Source organism: Podarcis tiliguerta, assembly GCF_965153285.1.
Source record: "Podarcis tiliguerta genome assembly, chromosome: 14".
NCBI lineage: Eukaryota > Metazoa > Chordata > Lepidosauria > Squamata > Lacertidae > Podarcis > Podarcis tiliguerta.
In genome coordinates this window covers 29,427,397-29,450,865 of record NC_139547.1, presented here as the reverse complement: position 1 = coordinate 29,450,865, position 23,469 = coordinate 29,427,397, and the positions used below count along the sequence as shown (strand labels likewise).

The 23,469-nt window shown below is 48.9% G+C and overlaps 1 protein-coding gene across 2 annotated transcripts in view; it reads left to right on the top strand.

Moving 5' to 3' along the window:
- The window catches only part of USP31 (ubiquitin specific peptidase 31), a 36,350-nt gene extending 13,127 nt beyond the window's left edge, over positions 1 to 23,223 (top strand). The window contains exons 2-17 of one of the 2 annotated variants that reach the window (XR_014504781.1): positions 6,300 to 6,434; positions 6,876 to 6,964; positions 7,631 to 7,723; positions 8,518 to 8,653; positions 9,047 to 9,191; positions 9,502 to 9,688; positions 11,513 to 11,624; positions 12,079 to 12,173; positions 12,804 to 12,881; positions 13,528 to 13,657; positions 14,313 to 14,432; positions 14,769 to 14,994; positions 15,407 to 15,565; positions 16,044 to 16,196; positions 17,331 to 21,184; positions 21,223 to 23,223. Coding sequence is in view for 1 of the 2 variants with exons in the window: in XM_083412686.1 (XP_083268812.1) it covers positions 6,300 to 6,434; positions 6,876 to 6,964; positions 7,631 to 7,723; positions 8,518 to 8,653; positions 9,047 to 9,191; positions 9,502 to 9,688; positions 11,513 to 11,624; positions 12,079 to 12,173; positions 12,804 to 12,881; positions 13,528 to 13,657; positions 14,313 to 14,432; positions 14,769 to 14,994; positions 15,407 to 15,565; positions 16,044 to 16,196; positions 17,331 to 18,901 (3,429 nt within the window). In the remaining variant the exon portion in view is untranslated. Of the gene's footprint in view, positions 1 to 6,299; positions 6,435 to 6,875; positions 6,965 to 7,630; positions 7,724 to 8,517; positions 8,654 to 9,046; positions 9,192 to 9,501; positions 9,689 to 11,512; positions 11,625 to 12,078; positions 12,174 to 12,803; positions 12,882 to 13,527; positions 13,658 to 14,312; positions 14,433 to 14,768; positions 14,995 to 15,406; positions 15,566 to 16,043; positions 16,197 to 17,330 lie in introns of both variants that reach the window. The other variant, XM_083412686.1, reaches the window with a different exon arrangement.
- Positions 23,224 to 23,469: the final 246 nt, after the last annotated feature.

The window sequence follows — 23,469 nt, the reverse complement described above, 5'->3', positions numbered from 1 at the left end:
ATCAAACCAGTATTCTCTCTCTGACCTTTAATGAAAGCAAGTTCCTTCCTAGGGATCTTCATCTCCATAGGGCATTTACAGTGAACATGAGCTTCTTTTTTGCAACCAGAATCTGTAGGGCAGTCAAATTCAGAGCAAAGAAAAATCTTACACTTGCAATTGAGGATATCAAAAAGCTTGTCAAGTTTTGACGTTTCGATTTTTATGCAATTTCACATATATATTTTTCACTCTTATAGGACAAGTCTAAAATTATTGGAAATTTATTTAAAAGGTCAATATTTTATGTACTGTAGTTGTTTACTATGCAAAACTAAATTATATTAATTTAACCAAAATAGCTTTTGAATTCCCAGGTGATGTTATAACTTTTTAGCACCCCTCATTTTTGGAATGTGAAAGTTGAAAAAATAAACATGCTCTAGTAGTCTAGTATCCCCTTCTCACAGTGGCAGAGCAGATGCCTCAATGGCAAACCCTCAAAGAGGATCTGACCACAAGAGACCTCTCCCCTCTTGTTTCCAGAAACTGGTACCTTGGTTGTCAAACTTAATCCGTCCCAGGAGTCCGTTTGACTCCTGGAACCATTCAAAAACCAAGACGTGGCTTCCGATTTGCTGCAGGAGCTTCCTGCACTCAGTCGTCAGGTGTGGAAGCTGCGTTGGACGTTTGGCTTCCGAAAAATGTTCGCAAACCGGAACACTCACTTTTGGGTTTGTGGCATTCGTACAAATATAAAGGCATTCGAGAACTAAGGTACAACTGTATTTGAAAACATAGTTGCCTCCAGCTGTGGGGGGAGAACATAGACATTGTGGTAGCTTTACCTTCCTCCATGAATTTGTCTCACCCTCTTTTAAAGTAATCCAATTTGGTCGCCATCACTGCCTTTTGTGGGAGTGACTTCCATAGTTTAACTATGTGTTGCATAAAGAAATTGTTTATTTTGTAGCGAAGGTTCCTCTTACCTGCTTTAGGGGAAGTATTTCCCCATCTAGAACTGCCTAAACAGTCTTCTTGAGCAGACAAAGCACCTACCAATAGTGCCTCCATCTTGTCCAGATTGAATTTCAGCTTATTGGCCTTTGCCCAGCTTCTCACTGATGTCAGACACCAGTTCAGCATTTCCACTGCTTTACCTGACTTAGATGAAAATGAGAAGTAGAGTTTGGTGTCATCTGTGTATTGATGAAACCCTTCTTTGCAATCCCTGGATGACCCCACAGTTTCATGTAAACATGGAAGAAGATTGGGCTGGGATGTGTGTGTAGAAGCAAGACAGAGCCCTTCAGGACCTCTTAGTGCAAATGTCATGGAGCTCAAGAGCAGTCACTAGGCATCTGATTCTGGTGTGGAGACCCACCCAGAAGAGTACAATGGTCAAAACCTTATGAGAGATCCAGAAGGACTAACAGGGTTACTCACCCTCTGTCCTCTTCCATCAGTGTAACAGGCAGTTTGAGAACCAAAAGCAGGCCTGAAACTGGATTTTAATGAGTCTAGATTGGGCCCTTAATCTCTGCAGGGATAGAGGAACAATTTGTGTGGTTGCCAAAAGAGGCTGATCAAACTGCTTGGTTTCCATAGGGCTCCTTGGCAGGTGATCCTCTTGAAGTCCTAGTTGACTCTGGAATGGGGGTGGGGGGGGGGATGACCCAGACAGTTGACACAGTTGTCCCTGAGCATCCTTCCCTGCTTTTTACAGCCAAATAAGCTTAATTGTCCCAATAAAAGAAGGAAACAAGAGAGACAACTGCTGGAGCAATGTTGGAGGAAGACTTCCATCTACATGAGCCCAGGAGCAGCTCTCCCCTCCTGTGATTGCCAGCAGCTGGTTTTCAGAGGTACATTACCTCTGACAGTGGAGGTAGAATGTAGCCATTGTGGCTAGTAGCCAATGAACTACAGCCTGGGTACTCTTTGTGCTTTGCTTTTCCTCTGCAAAGAGGTCACTCCTGGGATCAAGTCATGGCTGCTTCTTGAGGCCAGGCAGCTGCTTTTAGATCTGGTCTTCTTTGGGGATAAACTTAGGTTTTCAGCACAGTGGGTTAGGCAGCACAGCTCCAGGAACTTGGTATAAGTGTTGGGAAGCAAGCGTTGTGTTGGTATTAGCAAGCTTTGCTGTGAGAGTGTCGCTGCACGCTGGTATCTCCAAAAGCAAATGGAACAACTCAGAGATTGCCAAAGAATAGGAGGCCAACAGAAATCGATGCGTTTCAGCAACTGTGGCTGGATGTTGCTGTGCCAAACTGGCCTAAAAGCTTTTGCTAATGGGAGCTGTGATCTCTGAGGGGATCTCTGAGCTATAGCTGATGTCACCTATCCTGGCCACATGGTAGTTTGGCAGCCAAAGCATAGCCGTTAGTCTCCCAGTTGTGCACAGTTGATTCTTGACTAAAATCTGGTCACTGGCTTGTTTCTGGGACTGGAATAGATAACAGCACAAAAAAAGTGGAACAACCCTTTTAAAAACACACAAATTGAATTGTCTGTTCTCAGCAAAGTTGCAAGCAAAGTCTAAATTTAGCCTTGAACAGCCACCCTCTGCTTTTTCGTAATTCACACCTGCAGATGACTTTTCATTACGTTGGTGGGCAAATTCTTTCCTCCTTTGGAGGCGACTGTCACGCTTGGGAGGTGCCTGGTTTGTGGTTGAGTGGCAGGAGGCATTGGGAGATCAGTGGCCAAGCCCGTCTTGTTTCCCTGGCCTCCAACTACATTCTCTTTGCCCCTGTCACCTGGTAACGTTCTTTCTTTCTCTCTTTAGATAGGCAGGCTTGAGCAGCCACCTCGCTATGGGCACCTGGGATGTCACCATTAGGTGCTGTGTGCTACATCATGAGCAAAGCAGAGAAATTGCCTGCTGAATATCGGCTTCCTTTTTTTGATAGCAAGCTTCTAAGGCTCATGGTGACAGAAGAAAGCTTAGAAACTACAACTTAGTTGTATCTGACTTACTGCTTACAGGACAGAGAAAGCTGACCTCTGAAAAAAAAGGTTATGTTTTGAGGCTGATGCTCCTTACTGCTGTGGAAAGGGTCAATCTTTGGGTGACTCCAGATGGTTAGTATTTTTTTGGGGGGGGGCAATGTTAGGAAATTTAGGTTTGTGCAACTGAAGTGGTTTTAAGCACAGCAAATTAACTTTTTTTTTTAAAAAAAATTACAATGGTGGACTTTTTGCAGGAAAATACATTGTAAAGTGGAGGAGTAATGAAGAAAGACGTATATGCATCCCACAAGGAAAAGGGGGATAAATTCAAGATGAGTGCTCATTGTGGGCTAACTGCCCTCCAAACAAGGAGGAATGAATGCTCAGATTAGATATAATCTATTCTCCAAGCAAATCTTCTGCAAGGAAACCAAGATGAATGTCCAATAAATAGGTTGTCTGGAGGTGTCCCTATTACTCTTCCTCTGCGCTCTGCTTTGGAAGACTTCAAAACCTTTTCCCCCACTCCATTCCTTTGCCATCTTCCAGATCCTTCTTGCAATGTTATCCAGGAGGTGGCATTCCTATGACTTTGCTGGGCTATGTGCAAGGCATGCAGCCTTCAACAAACTGGGACATGCACACTGCCCCTTCTCTTTAGCTGTTTTGGGAAGCCTTGGAGTGATGTTGAGAATAATGGGTACCAAGGGGCTCAGATCTGGTGAAAAATGTCCATTAAAAAGGAGATTATCTGTCTTGGGGCTAAGCCCTCAACTGATTGGGGGGAGTGGGGCAGCAGGCAGCTTCTATTACATGACCAGATTGTAGTGTCTGATTTGCAGTGGCTGTGATGTAGGAAGATTAATTTTAATAATGTGATACAAAAGCATCGTCAACCTATGTGGGGGTTGTAGTTGTGAGTTGTGGGCAGGGAGGCTTGTTTTTTTTTAAGGATTACAGGTCCCACCACCCATTGAGTTTAGTCCACTGGAAGGAATTATCTTGAGCTGGATGATCCAGGACTGTAATACTTTTCCTTTGTCTCCTGTCTTGTTTTCCAGCAGCTGATTGGGTGTGCCTCGGTGTTTGTATTGCGTTCAGTCTTGTGAACAGGATCATATCGCTGCTTAAGTGTGAATTCCAGAGCAGCCAATGAAATGCCTTTGTGTTACTGTGTTGTGCTGGACTCTGCTCTCTGTGTGGTGGGTTAGAGGTCGGGTAACTCCGCATATTATCCCTATCTGGTAGCTGAGGGAGACTGAATTAGCATGAATATCCATTTACCTGAAGTGGCCTTCATTGGGCTGGTTTTGTGTTGAAAGAGCCTGAAAGGGCCACATTTCAGGAAACATACTTGAGTCCAGAAGCACTTCTAGGTTTGGAAATTGATTGCGTGGGTTGAAGTTGAAACAGGAACCCTGTTAGTCACCTGCATATCCTGCAGTAAGCAGGTCAGCAAAACAGTGTGTGCCTGCATTTGGGGACCCCGACACCATTTCCATAAGCAGCAACATGTGTGTCTGTGTCAGAGAGAGACCCCCCCATCATACATATTTGTTACCTAAAACCCTGGACTACATGCATCAAACATACATTTGCCACCTAATTTGTGAAGCTGCCCATAGCTAACTTTCTACTTCACGTACTCTTTAAAATGCTGTTTTCCAAAGGGTCAGTGGATAGTAGGAAGAATGGATGTCTCTTGCAACTTGCTGGGCGGTTGCTGTTGTGTCACTACATAGGCAGCCTAGTCTGGAGCTTTGGATTTCAGTTGTGTTTATGAATGGCCAGGCCATTCTGTGGGGCTGGCTCTTGCGTTTGCGGTACTTGTATACCCACGTGAGAAATTCACTGCTGGCCAAGTGTGAAAGGGGAGCATGTGCCTACATGCATGGAGGCCAGGGCTGAATGAGAGGCTGCTGAGAAATGCAGAGAGAGAAGCAGCTTTGGGAGGAGAGGGAAGTGGCCGCTTTTCCAGACTTGGTGGGAATCAGGTCTGCCTAACAAAGAGTTGCTAATCTCTTGGGATCTGTGTTAACCATCTTAAGCCCATGTATTTTAGAAAGTACAGAAGGAGGATGGAGAACGGTGGATTACCTCAAACTTATGTGAGGTATTCCATCTCCTGATAGCATGGCTGGAAAGTAGATTAGCACATTGAGTTATGGTGTAGCTTTTAATCTTGGCAGCTGTCGATGTTTATCTCCAGGGGTCTCTAAACATAGGTGCCAGAGGTGACCAAGGAATTTGATTCTGGCAACTGGTAGCAAAAGCCTCCAGTAATAAGTCGCATGAATAACAAATCTCTCTTTTAAAAAATAAATAAATAAGAAGCAACTGTTAATGCAGGAAAGCAGAGTTTGCTTTTTCTTAGGTGGCACCAGGCTAAGATGTAGCATCTCTGCCAGAGGTTGGAGGGAAGGGTTGCCCCACTTGCTGCCCCTGTTGTGCTCCCCCCCATGCAAACCTCTGGTCTCCCATCCAAGTACTAACCAGGCCTGGCCCTGCTTAGCTTCCGAGATCAGATGAGATAAGGTGCATTCAGGGTAGTATGGCTGTAAACATGCAAACCTCTGGTAATAATGTGTAATGACAAGAATGTAGCCTTGCCTGTTGACTGTTTCCTCTCTTCTTGTTCCACAGAGGCTATGTAGCTGACTACTAATACAGCTAGGATTTATGGGTCCAGTTTCACTTGGGGCAAGCAAAGAGAACAATGCATACAATTATTGGGGGGGGGGATACTTAAATTGCTTTTTGAATAAAGGGAGCTTTTTTCCTCCAGAAGAGCTGTCATGGTTATTTGTGTACACTGTACAGGTATTCTGCTGCCTTGCAAAAAGGGAAAGAGCCCTTTGCCAGACCCCTGTGGACCAAAAAAGCCACCTGATGCCAGCTGATTGACAAGTGCAAAGCCCCCACCTGTCTCATTTGACCCCCTTGCTAGATCCACACTGGGCTTCTCTTATCTGCTTTGATCAAAGGGATGCATGCATTTATCCTGCCCTGTAAGCAGCATCTGTGTTCCCTTGGAGAGGGTGGAACTCTGGCCCTTCCAGAGGAAACAAACACTATTTGGGTTCTCAATTTCTCTTGTCTTGGATGGAAGACAACTGGGGATTTAATAGGGATGCCTCACCTCCCTCTGGAAGAACTTACTGACCCAGAGAGCAACATCTTTCCCTGCTAGCTGGTCTTAGAGAAGGACAAAAATTCACCCAACTGCAGTTTTCCTTGAGCTGAAACACAACAGTGTCATCTGGTGGTGACATATATATTCATTTTTGCTCCGTTGCGGAGAGCTGTGAGGGTGGGTGTTTCCTAGGGGTTTGGTGCAGCTGCTGAGCTGCTGTGCTGCTTCTCCACAGAGCATCGTTTCCAAGAATGCCATGCAGTATCGAGGGAGCTCACAGCACGACGCTCAGGAGTTCCTCCTCTGGCTTCTGGACCGAGTTCACGAGGACCTCAACAACATAGTGAAGAACAATGGCAGACCTCTGAAGGTGAGGCACGTCTTCAGGGCATGCTGGCAGTGGCCCAGGGAGTCCTCAGCTGACACTTTGCATGCCTGTGCATCTACTGCTCCAGAGGAGTCAGATGTCGAAGGAGTTATGGGCCCAGAAATACCTGGATGAGTCCCATCTTGCCACTGAAGTCCCAGGGCTGTGCTAAGTGCATTCTGAGTGGAAAGTATTCCTCAGCTCTTTCCAGATGTGCATAGGTTTCTTACTTGGGGGCAGAATTTCTGCATGTGTGCATGCTCACAGAATTCTGGCTGTGGAGGTGTGTGAACACAAACCAGATAGTTGCCACCCTGAGCATTTTGCAGAAGCAGATAGTTTGTTTCCTCCTGTGCTTAGCTCTGTCCTCTGCCCACCATAGCGTGTGATTCCCCCAGCACATGCCTGAACACCTTCCTTACAAAATGCTTTTTTTTCTTCCAGCCGCCTTTGGAAGATGAAGTGCTGATTGAAGGACCTGCATTTCCAATCAATAGCACTTTTGTCCAGGAACTCTTTCAGGCCCAATACAGGTATGGCGCCCCTTGCCTGGCTGTCAGCATCACTTTGCTCTGTGTCTGGTTTGCCAGGGGCAGAGACACTCGCAGGACTCCTGGGACTAGGAGGAAGCCTCTTTGTTCTCTACGGAGCATAACCACCTTCTGGGATGAACAGCTGTTTCATTCCCTGATTCAGCCTACCCACCCTGGGGTTTGTGAGTTGGGTGCTTTTCCTTGGGGCTGAGAAACAAGGTCTTGGGGCAGCCGGTGTGGGGCTCAGCTTTCCAGTGTGGCCTCTAGGGCCCAGTTCTCAACAGCTGAGGAGGTGAATCTGTTTCTCAGCTGCCATGTGATTTAATGCTTCTTCAATGAAAAGTGAATAAATCTCTGCACCCGGAAGAATAGCTTGTCGGAGAGAAGGCATGACTACAAACCTGCCTGACATCTTTCTTTCTTTTTTAATATTGGGTGGAAGAGCATATTCACCTTATGGGAGCCAGATCTTAATCTTGCTCATTGCAAGAGGTGGAGGTGGGGGAATGGAAGGACCCCCACATTTTGCTTGAATGCTGTGTTTTTTCCAGGCTCTAATTGCAAGGGAATTTGGGAGTTGGGTGGCCTCTGATTATCCCTTCTGCGGAGAGGGGGGCTGCTGTACTGTGTCCTAAATGAGGCTTCTGTTCCCTTGTTGTCTGGCAGGTCATCCTTGACGTGTCCTCATTGCCAGAAGCAGAGTAATACCTTCGACCCGTTCCTGTGCATCTCTCTGCCAATCCCCCTGCCTCACACACGGTATGTGTCCCTTGCCATGGGAAAAGGAGCGGGGAGGAAGAGTGTACCTTGCTCACTCATTGGCGCTTTCCTGCACACCAGGGATGTGGAACCTCTGGTTCAGGTGGCCAAATTATTTCCTGTGTAGCTCACAGATTCTTTAATAGTCTTGAGGACCCACAGTTAAATTTGGGGGTGAGGGTGGGGAAGGAACCCTCACTGTTTAAATGTGGATTGAGCTCAAGTTTAGCAATATACTGCAAATCTGCTGCTTGGTGCTGAGCGAGCAAGCAAGGGAGGGGTGTTTCCAGTTCCCCTTCCCCACTGTCCTCGAACCCTTATAAGAATCTGCTGCAGGAGAGGGACTGTGAGCAACATCACGGCATGCGGTATTTCTAGGACCAGGGTGAAACTCTGATTTTTGCCATTGGATGCTGGATGTTGTTTACATAACCTTGTTATATTTATAATAGTGAAAAGTGTTTCTTTTTTTATGTAGTTAAATTTGCTGTTGTGGTGTTTTGCTTTGTTATTATGAAATAGTTTTGCCCTCTTTGGTTTTAAAGTGCTTTCCTGTTTTCATTGTTGGAAGCCGCTTTGAGTATCATTTTTGGTGTGTGTGGAAAAGCGGCATATGAATGAATGAATAAGCTAAAGTTCTTGCAGCCTGTGGAGAGTGAGCTGCAGCTGGGCCCAGAATGTCCATGTGTGCATTAGTCCTGTTCCACCCCACTCACCTCAGCAGATTTGCCTCCTCGTCCAACTCCCAAATGTCTGCCCTCCAAAAAGATGTGCCCTTGTTGTCCTCTCTGCAGGCCGTTGTACATCACAGTGGTGTACCGAGGGAAGTGCTCCCACTGCATGCGCATCGGGGTGGCTGTGCCTCTGTCTGGAACAGTGGCGCGACTGAGAGAAGCTGTGTCCAGGGAAACCAAAATCCCCACCAAACAGGTGAATGTTGGTCCTGCCAGACATCAGGGTTGAGGACATTGGGGCTGATTCTTGCAGCTGTACCACACTCACTGTTCAGCATCCAGTGACCTAAAAATGTACCAAATATCTCTTCCTGTGCAGTGTTTATGATGCGTGGCTGAGGGTGGTGGCTGAGGGTGTCTCAGTGATCCCTTTTATTTCTGCATGATTGTAGAAACCCTCAAAGTGACTGGATCCAGTTTCCCACCCCTGAGTGGAAGGATTTTGGGAAGCTGGGAAAAGCTAGGCGGGCTTTGGGCACCTTGTATTATTTTGATCTATCCAGGGGGTGTATGTAGCATTTGGGAGTCTTGCTACTTGGCCTCAGCAATGCTGCAACACAGGTACTTACTACATTCTGGCCTCCTGCAGATCGTGCTCACTGAGATGTACTATGATGGGTTCCACCGCTCCTTCTCTGATTTGGATGACCTCGACACAGTGCAGGAGAGCGACTGCATCTTTGCTTTTGAGACCCCGGAGATCTACCGGCCCGAGGGGATCCTAAGCCAGAGAGGTATGTTGGGCTGCTAGGCCATCTGTCTGGCATGTTCCTGATTCCTGCAAGAGTTTTCCTTTTGCCTCCCAACCTTTCCGGAGATGTTTAACATGACTGCTCTTGGAAGGGAAGAAAAAACCTTGTTAAGTTGTGCTTTCCCCACTCCCCCGTGTTACTTCTGTTCCACGTAGGCTGAGAAAAGGCCACCTAAGAGCGCGAAACATTTACCAGTGACCTCCATGTTATCTGGACTTGGCCATCAGATGGCTTCCCCAGATGTGCCCCTGCGGCGTGTTGACCATGAAGTCTCTTCTTCACTCTCTTTCAGGAATCCACGTGAACAGCAATCTGAATCACTTGAAATATGGCCTCGACCATCCTCGGGCAGCTCCGTATACCCAAGGGAGGCTGGAGAACTCCAATACCAGGGTGGCGGCGGCAGCGGCGGCGGTAGCAAGCGATAAGCTCGTGGTGTTGGTTTGCAACCGGGCTTGTACTGGACAGCAGGGGAAGAGGTAACCGTTGCCTCGCAGGCAAGAGGCCCCCTCTAGTTCTGGTTTTGAGAGGTGTGCAGTGAACTCTGCAATTGTTTTATTTCAGCTTTTGCTTATTTAACCTGGCTTTTTAAATACTCTTTTCTACAGTATCAATTTTTAAACAGTACCATAATAATTAAAAAGTTGAATCTCTTTTGTTTTTGATGTTGTAATTCACTTTGGGCTATCAGATTAAAGTGATCTCTGTCAGATCAACAGCCGAATTATGAGTCTGTCTAGAAACATTGTCCTTGTTCCCTTGGCGAGCCAAGAAGGGTAAAGGGTGTCACTTGCGCCCTGCTGGTGGTCTGATTGTGCTCCAACATAAGACTTTTTAGACCACATTGCAGGGATCTCTCATCAATTGTATTGAAGTCTTGTTTCTTTCTGGGCTCAGTTCGAGGTGCCTCCCTGTAAAGCCCTACATTGTTTGGTGTTGTTTGTTTGTAAAGTTTGTAAAGTTTACTTATCTATTTATTTCATTTTCTAATGTATATAAAACAAAGAGAACAATTAAACAGATGAGAATTAAAAGATGAAAAACAAAACTGCACATGGGTTTAAACATGGGGAGGCATACTAAGGCCCGTGGGCCGGATCTGGCCCAATCGCCTTCTAAATCCGGCCTGCGGACGGTCTGGGAATCAGCGTGTTTTTACATGAGTAGAATGTGTGCTTTTATTTAAAATACATCTCTGGGTTATTGGTGGGGCATAGGAATTCGTTCATTCTCCCCCCCCCCAAAAAAAAAAATATAGTCCGGCCCCCCACAAGGTCTGAGGGACAGTGGACCAGCCCCCTGCTGAAAAAGTTTGCTGACCCCTGGGTTAAAATAACAAAAACCAAATAAAGACTACCAGTATTATCAGATTATCAAGTACAGTTCTAGATTTGCCAAGGTTATGACGAGGGCTGTCTTGAAAACGATGGTTCCACTGCATATGTTATAAAGGAATGCCAAAACATTTAAAAGCAATATAGAGTACAATTTAGAAACTAATCCATTTCTCCCTCTACCCATTGTGTTTAATAAATTTCCAAATTCTGTTAAGGGATTTGGAACTTATGTTTTTACATGCACTTCTATAATAAAGCTATAAATTAGATTAAAATAAAGCCAGTTTGTGTTAAGGTTTGACAAAGTTAATTTTATTTGGTTAATAGATATGTTGTTTACAAGAATTGTATACCAATAATGTGTCTAAACTCAAGCCCTAAACTTAAGACTGAGATACTGGAAAGATTTACCTCCTCCTGTATGAAGCTGCCTACAGGTAAAATTCATCTTTTGAGACCCTGTTTTGTATCACACCATCAAAGGAGGCTTAATTGGTGGGAACAAAAGACGGAGCTTTTTCTGTGTCTCCTCTGAGTAGGCCTAATGTTGGCTGTAACCCCAGTATTTCCCCCCTCAGTGTGATGACAGCCCTTCAGGGATTTGAAGAGAGCTTCAGAAACCTGGATGAGCCTTTTCTCTGGGCTAAATGTACATAGTTCCTCTGGCCTTATGTTTACAAATAAATATAAAGGCGATAGCTTCCCTCCCAACTGAAATTAGACAGGCAGCCTCTTTGCTGAACAAAGACTTTCTTATTCCAGCAGGCTTATTAAGGTTTCTGTTTGGCTTCATACAATTCTTTGATGAACTTCTATTGCTTTATTCTCTGCTGTTTATTTTTTATGTGCTCTGCTTAGAAATGCTAACGATTAAGCGGCATAGAAATGCCTTAAGTTAATAAAATTTTAAATGGTGGGAGTCAGAAAGAGCTGCTGGTCCCTTCATGGCCTTGCTCTTATCTGCAGATTTGGCCAGCCCTTTGTGCTCCATCTGGAGAAGACGATTCCTTGGGATCTACTGCAGAAGGAGATCCTGGAGAAGATGCAGTATTACCTGCGGCCCTCAGCCTGTGTCCAGGTAAGGCTGCCTGGAACTGGGCCCTCTTTACACCTTGATTTGTTTTTCAGCATGTGTATGTGCATTTGAGAGCTGCTGCTGTAAAAAGCCAGTCTAATTGTGGTGCTAAGTAAATAGCAATATCGCTGCTTACATTGCTGGCTGCTCAATAAACTCATTGTCAAGAGTGCAGCTGGTAGTGCCTTGTGAAGTTCCTACTCCTCTTGCTTTCCATCTGCTGGAGAGTGAAGAGAGGAAGAGAAAACTCCCCGCTCAGGGTGGATGAGCCAGGCTGATGATATGTTTCTTCTGGCCCATGTTGCACTGGAGGAGCATGTGCCAAAGGGCAGGTGGGCACACCTGTTGGGGAAAGGGAAAGCCAGCTGTGTGCCCACCTAGGAGTCTCTTTTCCTGCCTGTCCTCTCCTCACCATCTCCCCCTCGCAACTGCTCTTCTCATTTCCCCTGCCATGTAGGTTTGTCCGTTCAGCTTGCGAGTGGTCAGCGCTGTGGGCATAACTTACCTGTTACCTCAGGAAGAGCGGCCTCTGTGCCACCTAATGGTGGAGCGGTGAGTGTGGTTTCCTTGTTTGTGAAGGATACGGGGCCTCAGGCCTTATGGATTTGCTTATTTTACTGGGGTGGGGAAGGGGACGGCATCTCACCTGCCGAGAGCCGCTTCAGTCTAGCAGGCACCAATAGAGCTTCTGGGCTCTTCTGCAGGCCTCGCTTCTCCTAGAAGCTGGCTGCTCTCAAGCTGTTTCTGCCTGGATTGCTGCTTGTCCTGGAGAGAGAACCATAGAATTGTAGAGTTGGAAGGGTCATCTAGTCCAAGGGTCATCTAGTCCAAGGGATATTTTGCCCAACATGGGGCTCATACCCACAACCCTGCGATTCATAGTCTCATGCTCTACCACGAAGGAGCAGAATAAACTAGAGGGAAGCTTTCCTGTGATGTCATCTCTTGAACTGTTCCTATGGAGTGGCTATTGCTTCTTTAGTAGGCTGGTAAAAGTGGCACCCTTTGGTCTGAAGGAGAAGCCCCTGAACTCCTGTTGTGGTTCCTGTTGTGGGGGATCTTGATGGGTTTGGCAGGTTCTTTATGGGGGTGAGAGTTAGAGAGAAAGAAATATGCTAGTGACTAGCTAACGCACTGCTGCTTTTTGAAAGACTTTGAGTGATTGTGGTGTGTTTTCTGCAGGGCCCTGAAGTCATGTGGGCAAGGCGGAACTCCTCATGTGAAGCTGGTTGTGGAGTGGGACAAGGAGACAAAAGACTAGTAAGCATCATGTTCCATTTGGGACTTTGGGGTGGGCTCCTGGCTGGCTGTGGTTTGAAACTCCCTTTCCCACATGACTGCTGCTCTAGGGACTTCCTGCTGCTCTAGGTTTGCCTAAGCAGGTTCTCGTGTGTGTGCTTAGTTGCTTCCCAGAACAGGGCTGGGCATTCCTCAAAGCTTGTGGGATGCACTTTTACCATAACCCTGAGATTGTTCAACATGAGCCGAGTGCAGAAGGCATCCTCTGCAAAAGATAGAACTCTGAGGCGAGGAATTTTTTATTGCTTATATGTTTTTACAACATAGCGGAACTGAACAGAACTCACAGTCTCTCTACATGCAAATCCACTCATGGTTCCTCCAAGTTCTCGTCATGTATGTAGTATTAATTGGGGTAAGGAGTCATTTTGCTGCTGCTATTGTTAAACAGTGGAGTCAGAAACCTTTTCTGATCTAATTGCCTGGGGATTTCACGGTAGATTCCGATCTATCTTCTGCACACTCAGTAGATTAATTTACAACCTGCCAGTCACCTGCCCAAGAGTGCTTCCCAAGAAGGTTGGCAGGCAGCCTCACCCCACTTGTGTGTTTTGCTAGTCGGCCTGCAAGCACAGGAATTGTTAAATGCTGCATTTCCTTGTTGCAGTTTGTTCGTCAACACAGAGGATGAATATATCCCGGATGCTGAGAGTGTCCGCCAGCAGAGGGAGCTCCACCACCAGCCTCAGTCCTGCACCTTATCACAGTGTTTCCAGCTCTACACCAAAGAGGAACAGGTGAGAGATTCAGTGACCTGTCAGTAGCAGCACAGGAAGCAGTCTTATACCGAGTTGGACCCATTCAGCTCGGCATTGTCTATGCTGGTTAGCAGCAGCTATCCAGGGTTTCAGGCAGGGGTCTCTCCCAGCCTTCTTTGGAGATGCTACTACTGGAGATTGAACCTGGAATATCTGTGTACAAAGCAGGTGCTCTACTGTTATGGCTCTTCCCCAAATATCCCTTCCTGGATATGGCCAGGAGGTCCCTCGTTGCGTCATGAGTGGTCAGAGAGACTCTCGTAGTTCTGTGTGCCTTCAAAGGCTGCCTCTTCCATGTGTGATTGGTCTGCTTTGGCTTTCTGTCTCCTAAAAGTGTGGCAGGCACATGTTGGGCTGGGAGCTGGTCATGGCACAGCTGCTTTGCCTGCTGTTGTTCATTGTATAAAACATACAGTTGTCTCATAGGAATACTTGTGGAATACAACTAGAATGGAGTATATTGAGGTGATAACTAAACATGTTGCTGTGGGGTCTTATGATGCAGGGCAAGAAGCATTTCTTATGTTTATCTTCTTCCTTTATAAAGAGTGGATGTTCCTGGCATATGCCAGGGGTGTGTGTGTGTGCGTGTGTGCCTATCTGTCTAATAGCACCCTCCTCTCTTTGCTGCTAGCTGGCCCCGGATGATGCATGGCGTTGCCCCCACTGTAAGCAGCTGCAGCAAGGAAGCATCACGCTGAGCCTTTGGACTTTGCCTGACGTCCTCATCATTCACCTGAAGCGCTTTCGACAGGTGAAAGGAGGCTTGCTTGCTGGGCTGGAGGGAACTCAGGAGCCAGGGCTCTGCTTGGATTACTGCAGTGGCCCAGTGATTCCTTAGTCACGTGGGCTGTTTTCATGCAGGGGCATTGTGGCTTCCTCCGCTGTGAGGAGAGCCCTGTCTGATCAACTAAGAGGACCAGCCTTGCAGGTGCTGAACTCCTCCTCCTCTTTGGCATGGTTTCATTCTTGCCTTTGCCCAAGCAGCCTCTGGGGCTGGAGGGGAGTTGTGTGTGCTCAGTGCTGATGTGGCGCCTCCAGCACCACACTTCTCTTGGCTGGTTGCAACCTGCATCTCCCCTTTAAACAGGAAGGAGACAGAAGGATGAAGCTTCAGAACATGGTCAGGTTCCCTCTGATTGGCCTGGACATGACGCCGCATGTGGTCAAGAGAAGCCAGAGCAGCTGGAGCCTGCCGTCTCACTGGTCCCCCTGGAGGCGCCCTTACGGCCTGGGAAGAGACCCAGAAGACTTCGTCTACGACTTGTATGCTGTGTGCAATCACCATGGCACCATGCAGGGCGGGCACTACACAGGTGACTGGGCTGCGCTGCCGGTTTGGGCTCTGCTCACCGCCATGCTGCTCCTGCCTTGCACCCTCCATGACTTGCTCTGCTGACAAGGATGTTAACAAGTGGGCAGATGGCCAATGGCTCAGAATGCCTTTGCCTGCTCAGCTGAGCCTCTCCAGCAGCCCCCCTCTCGTAGTGGTGGTGCACTTCCTTAAGGGTCTTTTTACATGGTGGCCTTAGGGGGCAAAACATGCTGCCCCCCCCCAGCCCTCAGCACAGTCTAGCAGTTTAATTCTTTCCTATCTTTTTGGGGTGGTGGGGTCTTAACAGAGCCATGTCTGGGCAACAGAGACCCCGGCATGTTCCGGCTGCTGGCCCAGCAGGGCTCCCTCGTGCTCACCTTCCCCCTAACTAACTCTGGCACCTTCTCTCACAGCCTATTGCAAGAACTCCATCGATGGCCTGTGGTACTGCTTCGACGACAGTGAGGTTCAGCAGCTGGCTGAGAACGAGGTGTGCAAGCAGACGGCTTACATCCTCTTCTACCAGAGGCGGACAGCCATTCCCTCCTGGTCGGCCAACAGCTCTGTGGCAGGTAATGGCCTGGAGTAGCATCTGGTTTTGTAGCTTCCACAGAAACACCAGAAGAGCCTGGCGGCAACTGGGCCAGGCCCAAGAGGGCCCACCTGTATCCCACCTTGGCCAACCAGGTGCCTTCCCTGAGAAGGGTCCACAGGCAAGAGCAAGAGGACACCAGGGAAAGATGTCCTCTCCTGCTGCTGGAAACTAGGGTTCTGGTTCTGAAGGTAGCTATGGAGACTAGTAGCCATATTGGTAGCCTCATTCTCCTCCATTCTCCTCCTCCACTTTAAAGGCATCCAAGTTAGTGGCCATCTTTTTCTCCTGTGGTAGAAAATTCCATAATTTAGTTATGTGCCATGTGAAGAAAAAGTTGTTCTCTTGTTTGTACTGAATCTCCCAACGTTCATCTTGACTAAAGGACCCCCTTGGGTTCTAGTGTTATGATGAGAGGAAAGCTTCTTGCTACCCACTTCTTCCTCCTGCTTCCACAGGCTCCACCAGCTCCTCTTTGTGTGAGCACTGGGTGAGTCGACTCCCAGGCAGCAAGCAACCCAGCATTGCCTCTGCGGCTTCCTCCCGGCGCACTTCCCTAGCCTCCCTCTCGGAGTCCGTGGAGCTGATGGGAGAAAGGAGCGAAGATGACGGTGAGTGTGAGGGCTGCGTGCAGTTGGTGAGTGGCTCTGCCACACCTCACTTTGAATGTTGATGGCAGGGGGGCCCTTGCAGAGCACTGGGTTCCTCCTCTGCAGCTCAGCCACCCTGAGGCTCACCAGCTTTGCCCGAGGGACTGTGAAGAGGGGTGCTGAGGCAGAAAAACCAGCAGCAACAAGGAATTCCTTCCTCCAGAAAATGAGCAGAAACCAGGGAGAAAGGGATGTTGCTGGTATTTTCAGGCCATCATCTTCACTGCCTTCTTTCTCTCCACATCTCAGTGCTGGCATGTGCTAGGTATGTCTGTCCTCTGATGTCTGATGGGAGCAGGTATCCTCTTCTGAGGAGTTTCCCTTTCTCTAGCTTCTACCCCTGGGTCATCCTTGGCCTTGCAGTGTTCTGCTCAAAGCTGGGAGAGCAATGAGAATGTCTCCTGCAGAATGAACAGCTTCCCAGCACTGTTCCTCAGAGGCTAGTGGGGAAGTTTCCTGTGACCTTTGTGCTAGCACATCTGTCTCCTGCCAGCAAATGAAAGAGGTGTGGACAGAATTCTTGCTTTTCTGAATTATGGATGCTGCATTGGGCCCTTGGTATTCAGTACACAGACGGGAGGAACTTACTCTGGATTGATGTTTTGCCTTCTGAGAATTGCTTTGGCTGCTGCTGCCACCCTCAGTTGTCCCCTGGCAGCAGGGTGTCCTTCAGGGGAGGGTCTCCTGATTTTTCAGCCCATGAAAAAGCTTTGATAGGTTGGCAAGGAAGTTACCATGTTGACACAGTTTCCAGAGCGGGAGGTGTGTGTGTGTGTGTGTGTGTGTGTGTGTGTGTTTCATTTGTTTTAAAATGTGCACTCTGCTATTCACTGCATCTGGGTTGCAAAGCAGCTTGTGACAAAACACAGTATGCAAATTAAAACATCAGAGAATGAAATGTGCTCCCGAAACAAACGCATTGTAGCTTCTTGTATGAAATAGACAGAGCCACAGAAACTCAACGTATGAAAGCAATTATAAAAGCACGGGGGGGGGGGAAATCAGTGAAAGGCGTTTTAGGATGGCTTCCTTGCTTGTGCATGTGTCCATGCTCTGTTTGTGTATTTGGCTACCATGTTCCTCTGTGCTCCACAGGTGGCTTTTCCACCCGCCCCTTTGTGAGGAGTGTCCAGCGCCAGAGCCTGTCTTCCAGGTCCTCCGTGACCAGCCCCTTGGCCGTGAGCGAGAACGGGATCCGCCCCTCGTGGTCGCTGTCAGCGAAGCTGCAGATGCGCTCCAGCTCGCCTTCCCGCTTCTCTGGGGACTCTCCGGTTCACAGCTCGGCTTCCACCCTTGAGAGGATTGGGGAGTCTGCGGACGACAAAGTCTCCACCTCATGCTTTAGCAGCCTGAGGAGTCTCTCTGGAAGCCACATTGAGTCCAGCGAGAGCAGCGGCCGGCAGGAGCACCCCACGGCAGGCAGAGCTCCCCTGGCAGTCATGGAGGGAGTCTTCAGAGACGAAGCGCCCGGGCGAAAGCCAGGCTCGGGCACGGACTCCTACAGCAAGACTCTGTCGCAGGCAGACAGGAACTGCCCCGCGCTGGATCCTTTCGATAACAACAACCAGATTGCTTTTGTTGACCAGAGTGATTCTGTTGAGAGCTCTCCAGTCAAGGAGGGGAGAAGCTTCAGTGGAATGTCCAAGGCAGACAGCAGCCCCCAAAAGGCAGCCCACCCCAAAGACACATTGGAGTCAGACAAAAGCTCCAGGAAAGGCAGGACAGATTCGCCAGTGTCCTGCCAACCGGCAGCCCCGCTCCTTCCCTCCAAGAGTTTGCCGAAGGGGTCCCGGACCAGGAGCAAGCTGAACTCTGGCCGGGCTAGTGGGCGGCACGGCTCTCCTGCCCCCTCTGGGCAGGGCAGGAAGGAGGCTGGCTCAAAGGGCCAAGAGGCTGCCAGTAACACCTCTGCTGAGCATCAGAAGCAAAAACCTGCTTCCTCCTCTTCCTCCACTGCGACGAGAAGAAACTCCTCGGGGTCGTCTGTGCGGGGGCACAACACCCCCACGAGCAAAAACAGGACTTCGGAGCACAACCTCAGCAGGGAGGGCTCCAAGCTCAGCCTCAGCTCAGACAAGGCTGGCGTTACCACCGGTTCGCGGACGGGCTCTCCGCGGATCAGCCAGTCGCGGAGCGAGGGCAGGAGGCCGGACAGCAAGCACGTGCGCAGCTCCTCCATGGCCAGTCTCCGTTCGCCCACCACAGGCGCCCCCCGTGCCAGCCTGAGGAGGGACAGCAAGTCGGAAGAAAAGGGACTTTCTTTCTTCAAGTCTGCCCTGCGCCAGAAGGAAAGCCGGAGGTCGGCCGACTTAGGCAAGACCACCATGCTGTCGAAAAAGATGGCAAGCAGCTCCTCCAAAGCTGCCAGCAAGAACTTGCTTGAGGAGAAGCTGGAGAAGAGTGGTGGTGGTGGTGGTGGTGGCAGCCCCTCCCAGCCTCCGAATGCCCTCCCCTCGAACGCCACCCCGGCTTCTGCAAAAGACAACCCCTCTCCTGCCAAACACTCGCTGCTCACGAACCGCAAATCCAAGTCTTCCCAGCTGGAGGCCAACCCCCCGCAGTCGCCCAGCAGTGGCAAGCAGGCAGCCGACAAGGCCTTGCGCAAACTTCCTCCCAGCATGCCCTCCTCTGCACGGCCGCCGCCAGCCTCTTCGAAATCTCAGTGATTGGCTGCTGCTGCTGCCGCTACTGCTGCTGCTCTTCCTCCTCCTGCAATCCAATTGGGTTGGTTTCCTCCTTTGCTTCTTTTTGTTCATGTGCCTAACGTGTTTGAAGAAAACTTGACTACTGTTCAAGCGCCTTTCGACTCCGCCATCGTACCAAATAACTACAGGCTGCCGCTGGTATTTTGTAGCGGGCTTGTGGGGAGGGGGGGTGCTCGCCAAAGGACATTGTCATCATCTTCTCTCTTCCCTCTGCCTCAACCCCACAGCAGAACTGCAGTCTGCACAGAAGCCTTCTTGGGGAGCCTTACCACTTTTCTCTCTGAAGAGGGACTCTGGATTATGTCAATGGCCAGCTGTGTCCATGTTGCAAAGCTACCGCTTCTGTCCCTTGCAGTGTGTGTGTGTGTCACTGAGCAGGCTGTAGCCTTGCTCTGTGAGCTGCAAAGGGAAACCGTGAAAAGCAAGACGATCATCCTGTTCTGCTGTGTGTCCCTCCTCCCCAGGCCATGTCTCCTCCCCGGCCTTCTGCCCCCCCCCCAGCACCCCATTTCCCAAGCTTCTTAAAGGGCAATATTTCAACGCTAATGTTATTTCTCAGGTAAGCGCTCAGCCAGTACTGGAGGGAACAGAAGATTCTGGAGGGAAAGGTGCATTCTCTCTCATAGAGGGGTGTATGTGTGTACGTCAGAGAAGTCTGCTTTTAAGTGTGTCTGTCTGTTTCTGATTTTTTTTTCCATTCCAGCAGATTTCTGTATGTTTGGAATTTTTTTTTTTTTTTTTTTAAAGTCTGTCCTGCTTGACTCTCTTATCTGTTCAGAGGTGTCTTCTCAAAAGAGGGAGGGACCAGTTGGCAGCCTGGAAATCAGCATGTTGGGCCTGGAACTTCTGCAGAGTGGAAGGGGGTGGTTCATGGAATTGTAGAATTGGAATGGACCCAAAGGGTCTTCTAGTCTGACCTCCTGCCCTGCAGCAATCGCCGCATCACAGGTTAGGTGGAAGGAGGTTGTGTGTGTGTGTGTGATGAGCATATTCTGTAGTCCACATGGAAGAATGCTTGACTGCGCGCGCACACACACACACACACACTTTTTATGGAGCTGTGGATCAGTTGTTTCTACAGTCCATGCTAGAGGAAGGAGGCATTTAAGCTTTTGTAAGTCCTAGCTGGAACTAGGCTCCTGCTGCCCTTCCTCAAATCCTTTGGTCCTCACTCTTCTTGCTCCTCATCTGCCATGTGGCTTTGGCAATGAATGGCCACTCTGAAGCCTTGGGAGGGGGGCACCTTTGTGCCTCACTGTTAGGCAAGCTGTACAATGACTCCCTCCATGCACTCTTCCCTCCCTCCCTCGGCTCATTGCTCTTGTTCCCATGATCTTTCTGTGGATTTTGAGCTTGCAGTGCCCAGCTGCTTGTTGCCATTTCTTTCGGCACAGGTGTGGGGAACCTTTGGCTTTCCAGATTATGCTGAGCTGCAACTCCCTTCAGCCCCTGGCAAGTATGACTGAACAGCTGGGGTGATGGAAGTTTTAGTTCAGCCGTTTCTGAAGGCCCAGAGGTTCCCCACATCTGCTTCAGCCCCTGAGTTGGCAGCCTGCTTGCCTCCTGCAGCCTTCGGCTTGAGCAGGGAACTTTGCAGAGGCGTCGCTGACAAGCTGTGCCTTTTGTCTTTTTTAATGCTGGGCGGCAGATGGGTTCCTTCCCTTGGCCATGTCATCTTACTGAGGCATGAAGCCTTTGCCTGTTTGAAGGTTTAGTTAACAAGACTTCAGCCCCTGAATGCAGCGGCTCCTTCCATGGTTTATTATTCCCTGTGCACTGCCTTGGGCCTGTCTTTGTTCAGCTGGAGCTGACACTGCCATGGCCCTAAGTGGTAGATCCCACTGCACAGCCAGGTTATCATCTCCTCCTCCTCCTCACCTAGGAACAAGGGATCTTGGGTCTTTGGGTCTGCTTCTGAGTGCCACAGGCAGCCTTGAAAGGTGGCAGGCGAGGCATTCGTCTTATACCTGGGTTGTGTTTCCAGTTGCTGAGCTGTGAACAGGTAGGCTGCAGCCCCATGGGAACTGACACCTGGCAAAACCCCTCCTCACACTGCCTGCAGTTTGGCTGCTATGGGGCAACAACACATCTCCTTCCTCCCATCCCCACCCCTTGTGCCCACCTGTAGGTTAAAACAGGAGCTTTTGTGTGCTCAGCTCTTAGGTTGCCAAGCTCACCCCCTTTGCTTTTAGATGTTCCTCTTTCTCAAGTAGTGAGGCACTACAGTTAGAAGAAAAATGTCTGGTTCCTGGAGAAAGGACTGTCTGGGGGAGTGACCTCAGTATGTCCCATGAAACATGATGAGAGATCCATGGGCACAGGATGCCTTAGGCCAGCCTTGGTGAATCTGGTGCTGCTGCTGGGATATGAACCTTGACCCCTTCTCCTGCCCCACTGGCAGTGTGTGTGTTGAGTGGTACGTGTGGGGGGTGAGCGATTGCCTTCCTTGCCCTTCTTTTGTCAAAGGGACCTTGCTGAGCTTTGTGGAGGTAGGGTTTCCTTTTTGTTCCTTTGGCCTGGGCCACTTCCTTGTGTTGGACTGGTTGCCAGTTTTTCATTGGCCAGCAGATCTCCCCTCATTTAGGAAGAGATGCAACCCTCTGGTCTTCAGCAGACTTCTAGGCCCTTAGCGCTGTCTCTTCTTTTTAAAGAAAGGACACAATTTCATCTCCCTTGGTTTAGATCCAGGAGGACCGTGGGATTAAATTTAGGCCTCTCCTGACATGCAGCTCTGCAATTCTCTTTGGGAGTAGGGGTTGGTGGAGTAACTAATTCAAGGCTCCTCTGAATAGGGAGGAAATTGAGCCCCCCTCCCTGACTCCCCTGCACACCCAGCTCCATTCAAATGGCCCGAAAGCCTGTTTCTTCCTAATTCCATGAATGACACCTAGTCACCCTTCTAGTTGCGGGACGGTTGAGTTCTGCATCTCAGAAGGCTTCCCATCCTTTGGGGCTAGATTTTTGGAGAGTGTTTATAATTAGTATGCACATTCTAAGCACATATCCAAGGGATTGTATTATAGAGGCACCTTGGACTTCATGTTGCTTGTACTCGGTGGGCGAGATGGTGCCAACAGCCACTCTTTGTAGCCATGGCAAAGCACCTCACTTTTCGCTTCTGTCTTTTCAGATGTATCTATGGCTCAATGCGACTGAGTCGGACTAATCATTTTAGGTAGAGAGTGAACCTCCATGTTCCAGACACATTTAAGCTAGTTTTGTAGGCTCTTCTCTGCTTGGCAGTGCTGAATTTCTTTAGCATGGTTGACCACTTATCTCTCTTGCCCCACTCCCCAAAAAGCCCACAATGAAGGTAACATGCATGGCCCTTCCCTTTGCCCCCCCCCCCCCCGCGCTCACGCATGACCATGTTAACTATGCAAGCAGCTAAAGCTAAGCTAAACCAGGCTGCCCCTGTCACTGCTGCTGCCCAACTGATGCCCACCTAAGCTTGGACTGGAGTTCTCAGCCCACCCCTGGAGCAGCCCGAGGGCCAAAGGGTCCCAGTTTCTGGCACCCACAACCCTCTCCTTCGTACAGCTCTTTTGTTTACTGATGTTTTTGGGGAGGGGTTACGGAAGTTACTGTGGAGTATTTAAAAGGTTGCAGGTGATTCCTCCCTGTTCTTTCTGAGGGTGCATTTTTGTTTCCAGACGTGAGCAACCTGCTGTTTTCAAAGGGGCTCCCAGCCATTTGAGGGATGCTGCTAGCAGCTGGCAGCTTCTTTAAGGAGCAGATATCTGTGATGGCAGAAGGGCTCCTTCCCCACCATAACACAGGTTCTCTGGAGCCAGCTTTTTGGGGGTGTGAGTGGTGGCAAAGCAGGACTCTCCAGTCCCCTTAGTTTTGTGTTGGTGCAAGGAAGAGCTGGCTGCAGAGCTGGGAAGGTCTGAGAGGAACCTCCTCTGGTTTCTGGGAACGAGGTCCCAGGGAGCTTTGTTGCAAAGAGAGACGTTGCTCCTTAAATCGGCACCACCCACAGCTCCCAGGCAGCTCCTGCACAGGAGGAGGAAGGGGAGCAAGGGAAAGAGGAAGAGGTTTTTCCACCATTCTGGAAGCTCTCACCAGCAGTCAAGGAAGCGTTTTTGTTTTGAAATGCCAGTTCAAATCATGTTAAGGGCAATCCTCTTTTTGGCTTTGCTGTCATTTGCCTGTTAATCCGCAGCAACTTGTCAGGGGTCCAACATTATCTGCAGAAGCAACTGAAATTTAGTTCTAATCTGCGGTGAGATGGAAGTACTACATGGCTTTCCTTAATTATTAAAAAAAGTAAAAAAACAAAACCAAAATCCATTAGCATGCAGGGGGTTGGATTTGACAGAATGAAGGATGAAATGTAAATTCCAACACCCACTTTTTTTTCCTTTTTACAAGCATTAAGCCAACCTGATTTGAATGCTGGGTGCTGAAATGGTTTGATTGGGCCCAAAATGAATTCTCTGCAACACAGCACGCGGGGGCTGGTTGCAAGGGGCAATTTGGAAAGTCTTCCCTCTTGCCTTTTCTAACTTCTTTTTTTTATTATTATA